The sequence below is a fragment of the Zingiber officinale genome, chromosome 9B (assembly GCF_018446385.1).
Source record: "Zingiber officinale cultivar Zhangliang chromosome 9B, Zo_v1.1, whole genome shotgun sequence".
Taxonomy (NCBI): domain Eukaryota; kingdom Viridiplantae; phylum Streptophyta; class Magnoliopsida; order Zingiberales; family Zingiberaceae; genus Zingiber; species Zingiber officinale.
The window spans coordinates 116046141-116055663 of NC_056003.1; the positions used below are offsets into that span (position 1 = coordinate 116046141).

General features: G+C 35.1%; 1 protein-coding gene across 3 annotated transcripts; it reads left to right on the forward strand.

The window, feature by feature from the left end:
• The first annotated feature begins 700 nt into the window (after positions 1-700).
• Positions 701-6528, forward strand: LOC122024842 (protein SCAI homolog). Of its 3 annotated transcripts, none has more exons than XR_006123512.1 (9): positions 701-1373; positions 2664-2870; positions 3048-3290; positions 4157-4223; positions 4294-4482; positions 4617-4708; positions 5417-5590; positions 5676-5801; positions 6052-6528. XR_006123512.1 is itself a non-coding variant. In XM_042583563.1 (9 exons), exons 1-9 carry the CDS (start codon positions 843-845, stop codon positions 6245-6247), a joined length of 1776 nt encoding a protein of 591 aa, XP_042439497.1. In that variant the 5' UTR covers positions 702-842; the 3' UTR covers positions 6248-6528. The 3 variants fall into 3 exon arrangements, 2 of the variants coding, with proteins under 2 accessions (XP_042439497.1, XP_042439496.1); XM_042583563.1 differs by having other exon boundaries at positions 702-1313; positions 5665-5801; XM_042583562.1 differs by having other exon boundaries at positions 703-1373; positions 5665-5801.
• The last annotated feature ends 2995 nt before the right edge of the window (positions 6529-9523 follow it).

The following is a 9523-nucleotide window of genomic DNA, read 5'->3' on the forward strand; positions in this document are numbered from 1 at the left end:
GTGTATGAAATGGAAGGAATTAAAGGCGTCATCCTTACGATCGAGAATGGAGAGAGGTGGTAGCACAATAACAACTGTCAGACGTGGCGTTGTCGGTGAAGGAAGAGACGAGAGAGAGAGAGAGAGAGAGAGCGGCGAGCCAAGTAGCTTGCAGCGACGCCTTTACTTTACTTTCCCGGCAGGAGCGCGAGGTCCGACGGACGACGAAGAAGGAAAGGCGCGAGAGAGAGAGAGCGACGAGAGAAATTTCGCTCGATGATGTTTTGAAAAGAAGGTCAAAGGGGAGAGAGAATAAATGAAATATTTTTTTATAAAGAAATCGAGCTGACAACGCCACGTCTGCGAGTCACTCACGAGTCGCGCACAAAGCGTCGCTTAGTGTATATATATATCAAAATTAATTTAATAATATTTATTAAATTATATTATATTAATTTTACTTAAAGTTATTATAATAATATTAAAATAAAAAAAGTTTTTGAAATTTAAAAAATAAAAGAGAGCACTTTAAAATAATTTCTAATAAAAATGTTTTTTTTTAATAAAAGAAGGGAGTAGGTAAGTGAATCAGGAGAAAAATAAAATAAAATAAAGTATTGAAATTAATTAAAAATCATATTTATATTATGGGATTGTCCCCTGGGGCCTGGGCCCACCGTCCATTTATATTATGGATGGACTCCGGGGCATATGAAGGAGGAGTGGGCCACCACCTATTCGTTGCCTTTTTCGTGTCTTTTTTGACGACGCGCCGGCGCCGGTAAAAAGGTATCTTTTTTGATCCTCCTCCTTCTCTCCTATTTCGACCACCACTTCACCTCCTTCGCTCCGGCGCCGCTGCCATGGCTGACGACGACGGGATAGACGGGGCCTCCTCATCTGAAGCCCTTGCCGAGTTCCGGTCGCTGGTGGAGGCCGCCGACCGCAAGTTCGCCCGCGTCCGCGACCTGCCGCCTTCCGCCCGCGGCCCCCTCCACCTCCTCCACTGCCGCAAGTCCTTCAAGGCCTATACCCTCCTCTGGCACTTCCAGCAGCAGCGCCGCAGCGAGCTCGTCGCGGGCGGGCTGCAGCGCTGGGAGATCGGCGACGTCGCCTCCCGGATCGGGCAGCTCTACTACGGGCAGTACCAGAGGACCAGCGAGGTTCGCTTCCTCTTCGAGGCCTACGTGTTCTACGAGGCGATTGTGAGCAGGGGATATTTCGAGACGGCGAGGGCGCCAGCGACGGCGCCTGATCTTAGGTTGAGGTACAAGGAACTGAGGTTCCTGGTGCGGTTTCTCATCGTGGCACTGCTGTTGAACCGGAATGATGAGGTGAGGCAGCTCGCCGATCGGTTTAGGGCTCTGGTAGAAGAGTCAAAGGCTGCCTTCCCGGTACTTAAGTTGGGCTATTATGCTGTTTATTCTCCTTTCCATTGTATTCTTGTTTAAAATTTCATCCCAACTCCCAATTTTTAGTTGAGCGAGACAACTCCTGCTTATACATTCTTTTTTTAGACTAACTGGATTAGTGTTCATGGACAATTACTAATGTTTTCCTATCGAAATAGTCATCTAATATGATGGTTCAATGTCCTTTAATTCTCAGTCTCTGAAATCGAGTCTTCATATTGCTTCGCAAAAAGCTTGATTTGAATTCACAAATGGGAAATTTTCACATTCACATAACTCGTGATTGTTGGTATCTGTTATCCTCAATTAGTTTTTCTTTTTAGAAATAAAACTAATAGGCCAATTTAGAATCATTTTGACCAAAAATTGTCTTTTTCTGCACGCCTGACTTCTTTGTTCATGAGTTTATTCATGATCATTCAGGGAGAATGCTGTGGAAACATAACTCACTAAGGGTCTTGTTAGGGTGATGCAAATAACACATTATTGGTGCCTTTTAAGTTTCATGTGAAAGATTGTTTGGGTGAGGTTCTTGATAAAAACTAGCACTTACTCACATAGTTGCCTATTTCAGCTGGCTATTATTTTGATTCCTTAATCGCTTTGCTTGTTAGTTTCTTTTCCTGCCAGTTGATGGATGATCTTTGTTTGGTTCTTCTTGCTCTTTTAGGAATGTATTCATGGTCATGTTATGTAATTTCTAAAGTTGATCACCCCCTAGTGTTCAAGAAGTGAGAAACAAGAATTGATAAGGAAGAAGGCATAAATCGAGAACAGACAAGACTGAAGAAAGAAAGCACAGGTTTTACATTGTTCATCAAGGATTTGCTTATGTTCTTATTAGAGTTGTTGGAATAGCGAACCACATAGGATTACACACACTCGTTTTATAACAGGAGTCTAGGGCAGAAAAACAGGTCAGGCTAAATAAATGGAACTGGATTGTTGCCCTCACTCCCCTAGTGTGTGTGTCGCTCCACATTTTTCCTTTCAACCCTTGATGAGTCATAGAAAGAAGAAATAGAAATGGTATAATTTATGTACAACTAATCTTACAAGGTTGAATTTGTCTTCTTGTACATTTTAATTTTACTGGTTTTATTTGGAACATTATATTGGTTGTGAATCAAATATATAAATTAGGTTAATCAGGTGCAAGGTACATGGTGGAGATCTTGTCCTATGACAATACGACAATTTTTTTCTTAATGTTATTTTACCAGATACTTCTGTATATTCTCTCTTTTTTGAATGAATTTTTTTTACTCCCAGGCAATGAACTTCAAAGAATGGAAGCAAGTGACACAAGAAATTTCCAGATTTTCTAAAGCTGATGCATCTTCTAAAACTTCAAGGCCTTTGAGATACAACGTTTTATTTGATGCTCACCCAACGTCTTTCCCATATGTTGCAAGGTTTCACTCTACTAGGGTGTTGAGGTTGCAAGATGCTATATTGACATGCTACCACCGGAATGAGGTCGGTAGATTTTTATGCTTTCTTTGAATGACCATGGATTTTCTCTGTGAGAACTCACCTTCTTGTGTATTTGATTCTTGGATTGAATTGTTAGCATTATCATGACACTTGCAATGTGGTTATCAAGCTGTCCCAAAGTCTCTTAACTTATACGTGTAATTTGATTTATCCTTGCAGGTTAAGGTCGCAGAACTTACTCTGGACACTTTCAGGATTCTGCAATGCTTGGAATGGGAACCCAGTGGATCCTCCTACCAGCCTCCTATAAAGGAACCGTGTCAAAATGGTGCTTCCAGTGACCAGAGTGGAGCCTCAGGACTGATTGATATAAACCTAGCTGCTGATATGATGGATCCAGATCTACCTCCAAATCCCCGTAAAGCAGTTATTTATCGTCCTTCTGTCTCACATTTGATAGCGGTGAGTGTTTGATGGTATAGTGGCTTTGTGTGCTTTTTATACTCTCTTCACGCTTTATTGCATTAATTGTTTATCCAATAGGAATTAGTCCAGCATTGGAGTTCTTTTATTTTTGGTGTTCAGAGTTTTATAACCGTTACCATCTTCTCTTCTTGTATTACTATTTGTACAGATAATAAACAATTGAGTTGTTCTATGTTCAAAAAGAGAGGACATATACGTTACATATTTTTCCTATTGCATGTTTGTAGGAACTAGGAAGAATAGCCAGAGTTATTGCTCTTGCATTCATCATTGTTGTCAATATGTGTTACTTCCAACAGTTTAGTTTTGGCTGCATTGATATTGTCATCCATTGAACTCTATGCGACGATATATTGTTAGTAACATTTGGATTGTCATTTACAGATGATAACCTAGCCTCATAGTAAATATGGTTCAGGTCCATGCTAATAGGGTTCAGTTTATTGCGCAGTCGTCAAGGCCTAAGGCAACCCCTTAATACTGGTTAATTTAAATTCTTTTTCCTACATTTTAATTTTGTAATTATGCATAATATTATAGTAATATCATAAGAAATCTTGAATATAAAGAAACAATCGATAATGGGGTTTCAACACAATTGATTAATATTTAATGCCAAATCTGTGCTTATGGTTGAGAATTCTTGTGGTATGAAGAGATTACAGGAACTGGTTGATTGGAAATTTACTAGAGTGTTTTCAGTGCAATAGTGATCTTTGCAGCTTTTCAGAGTAATCCTTTCTGTATATATGGCAAATTTACATGTGTGCCATATATGTAACTACGTATGATTTCTCGCATTAGTCTGCCATTTTTTAGTCCATGAACCTTCTTATGTGCAGGTAATAGCTACAATATCTGAAGATATGAATCCAGACAGCATTTTGCTAATCTATCTTTCTGCTTCAGGTTTCTCTCTTGCGCTGCTGGTATTACGTTAATTAAACTTTTCATGTGATCACAAACAAACTATCTGCAGGAAAGCCAGATTTCAATGCTCCTATTCAAAAAGATATCTATGGAAAGTCAAGATCCTCAAAAGGCAACTATGCTCCACATTCTTCATGGGAAAGGGACAGCTCATTGTCTCAACCTGCTTCTGCCAATAAGACAAACTCAACCGACAATTTAAGGCACTATATATGTTTAGGTTCTCAGGGAGCAGGAGGTATGTTTCATCAAATCTCGCATTCGATTAATTCGGGGTTGCTATTTATTGCAATGCCGGAACTGTATCTTCCTTTAATGGAGGGCAAGACATAAGCTTGTAGGATAATCTAACTATTCCTCCTTATATACCAGGTTCAAACAACCTTTATCCTGAAGATTTGGTGCCATTTACACGAAAGCCACTTTTCCTAATTATTGACAGTGACAATAGCCAAGCATTTAAGGTAGACTCTTATGTGTTTTGACACATATTTTCGTATTCATATTTGATAATTTTGGCAATCATCTATTAGTGACTAGTAGTGGAAATAATTTAATTATCAACAAACAATCTGTTAAAATAAATCAGGTGTATTATATGACAAGATATGGACACAAAACTGACATTGAACTGGCACAATTATTCAAATTTGAGCAATTCAAGATAAACAAGGAGCCATGATATCTGACTATCTAGGGTAAGCTTAGTGGACATTTAGTTTACTGGATTGTGATAATTGAACTGAGAGCATTCGTAAGCATCTATCATTTCTCATGAAGTTTTCTCAAGTTTCCCTGTGCGTATGGTGACAGTATTAGCTATGATCAACTCAAGATTCAAAATTATAAACAGACACTTTTTTGTGCTTCTTCTTATGTGATACATCCTCTACTGATCTTCAAATTTGCTTAATTATGATGATGAGCCTTGGTTACGTAGCAACTTCTTTGCTAAAGGGCTGTCAATAATCATGAAATTCCCTCCTTTTCATGTCTAAGACTATTTGTACTTACCCTTCCGGATCTATGATTGGTGGAAGTCTTGCATTTGCCTCCCAACTTCTGATTCAATCACTCTAATAATTTGGAAGATGATTGCTAATAGGCTTTGTTTCATGTATTTGATTCCTGATCCAATCTCTTGCTCAATGCTTGTTGGCGAATCTGTGTAGATTGTTCATGGCGCAGAAAGAGGAGAAGCATCCATCTTGCTTCTTTCGCATGACAAACCAATGTCAGTATCTGATATTAATCCAACCTCGAGTGGAAGCCAGTTTACCCATTTCCTAACTGCTCCATTGCAGGCATTTTGCCACTTAGTTGGCCTTTCTCCAGATATTGAAGCTGTAAGTTATCTTGACGTTCATTCTTCATATCCACCACAAATCCTTTCTCTTGATAGACTTATATTCACTTTCAGGATTTATACAGCGGTGCCGAGAACCTGCTTTCCTCTGCTCTAGCTGAATGGGAAGTGTCACTCTGTACATCTAATTCCCTCGATCAGGTTTGGGCCCAAGTATTAACTGATCCATTTCTACGACGACTGATTATCAGGTATCTGCAATTTCTATTTTTCTGCCAATTTCCGACAACATTTCTTAATTACTATATTTAAACTCCTTTCTTTGCAACGAAAAAGAAACATGAGCTCTTTCAGTCTGGGAGATTCATTGTCTAAATGCGATGCTCAATATATAACGACTACAAGGGAATCTAAGATCATAAATTTCACCATATTTTTGCTGCTACAAACATGAGTATTAGCAAACTCCCTTTATATAATTTCTTGTCATTTTATCAACAGGTTCGTCTTTTGCCGCGCGGCTCTTTCTCTCTTTCATTCTTCAAGGGACAATGTCGTGCATCTACCCGAATGCCTTCCTAATCTTCCTGAGTCGGTCTCTCCAGAGTCTGCCATAGCTCAGATTCATATCCATCACCTCGCAGAAAGATTAGGCGTCTTAAACTATTTTCACTTCATTGATTCCATCAACAGATAACTAGAAGAACTAATCATCTGTAGATAGAACCATAGCGAATAGCACCAAATCATTTGTTGATTGTTTCGTGTCTATACCCGGCTTTACCAACTCTCTCGCAGAACTCTCGCAGAGCGAATCATCCACATGATTCTGTATAAGATTGCAAGCTATTTAGATAAGTTTTAAGGCAAGTTACGAACATTCTTGGCAGTGAATAAACTGTGGACTCATTTGTTGTATCAGAATAGTGGATAAGTTTGAAACTTTCTCAAACACAGAGCTTATTCCACTTGGTTTCATTGTTTGTGCCTGTTCTAATGAGTTAACGCTGAGAATTTCCTTTGGAAGGCTTGTTTTTCCTTTTGTCGCCAGAGACACATGTTGAACTTCCCTTCCTTGGATGTCGATATCTATAGAAAGAAAGAAAGTAGACTTAGATTATTTTAGGCAACAAATAATAATCATGCAAATCTCGGATTATTTCAAGAAAAGGAGAACAATCACATAAATTTCGGATTATTTTAAGAAAAAGATAACATGACAGTGTTGTTATTTGTTGGCCGAAAAGTCATAGTTGTTAACATATATAAAAGATTCAAATAGATTGCGCTAAACTTACCTTTTTTTCATGTGTCTATGAATTTAGGGCATTGTTAAAGAAGAAAGGTTGACACCTTCTATTTACTTCTTTTGAGAAAGTGGAGTATTTGAACCATTAATTGTGCATCAGTTTCCAGGCACTTGCTCAAAGAGAAGGTCAATCACACCATTTTAATCTTCACCTTGAAAAAGAAAACTTAAAAGTGGTGAAGAAAAATTAAGGAAAGTGATATTTTTCAATTGCAATATTTAGAATTTATATGCATAAATATAAATATATGTACATCAGCATTCTAGACAAGTAATTAGTAAATTATAATGACTTTTTTTATTATTGTAAATGGAAATTAAGCTTAGGAATTAATTTTCAATTGATTTTTAAAAATAAATGTGATGTTAAAGGTGACAATCGAACAAGACTACTTGGACAAGAGAAATTAAGGACAATGACATTTTTAGGCAACGGTGACAGAGAGGACTGCAGATTTAGCACGGCGTTGGAGGCACAGATAGAGGGGAGATAGAGCTTGATGCGGCCGTGGGAGAGGGCGATGGGGGAGATAGGGTGACAGAGGATGGAGAGTGGGGCCGAGGGGGAAGGAAGTGAATCAAAGTGGAGGGTGACTGAGCGGGCAGAGGAGGTGATGGGGTGGGCGATCGTGAGGATAGACTCGACTACGTTTTGAATTCACGGGTTAAACGATTGTTGGAAGATCCACACTTAACTTTAATCATTTAAGACGATTAAAATTTACGGTTCGTGTGTGGGCTCAAGATTATTATTATTATCTTTTAAAAATATTTAAAATTATAAAAATATTTAAAATATATATAAAAAAAGAAATGCACTTATTTAAACTGTTTAAGCATCCTTTAGGGTGTGTTTGGTTGAGGGTTATCCTTGATAACTTTAGTTATCCATCCAAGGTTATCAACAAAAATTCTATTTGGTTTAGGTAATCGATGATTCCCGAATAATGTTCCATGTCCGACACGTCAGCAAAAGGGGCATGCAACCAAGAATCGGAAAACCTCGAAAAACTGAGGTTTTTCTTGATTCCGGGGTTATCAAATTTTTTTTACCCAAAATACCCTCAGATAAAAGAAAAATGTTAAAAAAAAGGTAAAATGTAAAGAAAAAATGAAAAATATAAAAAAAATAAATAAAAAATAAAAAAAACATAATTTTTTTTTTAAAATAAAAAATTATTAAAAAACAATTAAAAAAATTTAAAAATGGTAAAAAAACTTTTAAAAAATTAAAAAAAATAGAAAAACATTAAAAAATAAAAAAATAGAAAGAACATTTAAAAATTTAAAAAATACAAAAAACATAAAAAATAAAAAAATAGAAAAAACATAAAAAATTTAAAAAAGTACAAAATAATAAAAAATGTTAAAAAACATTAATTTTTTTTTAAAAAAATAGAAAAATGTAAAAACCCCTAAAAAATTTAAAAATAAAAAATAAAAAAGTAAAAAATAAAAAAACTTTAAAATAAAAAAATTAAAAAATATATAAAAATAAAAAAAAGTGAAAATATAGTAAAATATAATAAAGTTTAAATAATAATAATAATAATAATAATAATAATAATAATAATAATATTATTATTATTATTATTATTATTATGTATAGTTGGTTTTGTAACTAAAGGTAATCTAGTAAAATACTGAATTAGGTTATTCATTAAAACCTTCCAACAAACATGTTTTTGTTGCATTACCTATATTGAACCAAACAATATTTGGTTATGTTTTATTCCCCATAACCTTAGTTAGTAATCACATAACCAAGATTATACATGACAACTTAACAAAACGCACCCTTAGAGTATAGAGAAATCAAAGCTCACATAATTAATTTTGTTTTTGTTTTTTATCTTTTTTATCTTAGGAAGCGATATTATTGTTCACTTTCATTTTTTGTTCTCGTAGTATTTGTTCCTTCGATATCAATATTTTCTACTTCGTCATCTGAAAATTACATTTCTTGTATTCTTTTTTTTTAGTTCTTATCCAATCATCAAGTTATCTTTGCGCTTCCAAAGAATCAACCGACAAAGTAGATAGCCATTCATCCAATATATTACATCTGGAACTAAACGTCTATTCTACGATAATAGTTGACACTAGACAAATTAAAATTTCTTTTACAATGATGAGAGGATGAGAAAACTTTGAGTCTTCTATTATCACTATGAAGAATTTTGAAATTTGACTCGCTATCTATTTCACTAAAATAAAAAAGTCAATAATTTTTAAGTTTTTTCTATAACTAGGATTTTCATAAATATTTCGTCAGTTTTTTTAATAAAAATTATATTTTTGTGAGTTTTAAATTACTATTAGTACTGATTTTTGTGTTTTAGATATATTAGTTAATAATCCATATTTTATACTATAATCTTTATAAATTTCATATAAATGGTTTTAGTATTTTGTATAATATTAGTAGGATTATTAGAAGAAAAATCATTGAATTAAAACATTATAATACAAAACTAATCTTTCCTATAAAACCACTAATTTAAGTTTAAGATCTAAAACAAATATAACTAAATTTTTGCTTTGATGGCTGATATGCAAAGAGATAAAAATTTACTTTGTTCATTTAAACTAAAACTATACTACAAAAAAAAATCATCATAACCAGGATGGATCCAGAAATAATTTTTAACAAGGGATAACATA

Excerpts from the sequence above, each read along its gene's own strand:
- LOC122024842 (XM_042583562.1), top strand. The coding sequence starts at position 843 with ATGGCTGACGACGACGGGATAGACGGGGCCTCCTCATCTGAAGCCCTT. Across the intron at positions 4,483-4,616 it reads AGGTTCTCAGGGAGCAGGAG|GTTCAAACAACCTTTATCCT; the intron begins GTATGTTTCATC and ends CTTATATACCAG. Across the intron at positions 4,709-5,416 it reads ACAATAGCCAAGCATTTAAG|ATTGTTCATGGCGCAGAAAG; the intron begins GTAGACTCTTAT and ends GAATCTGTGTAG.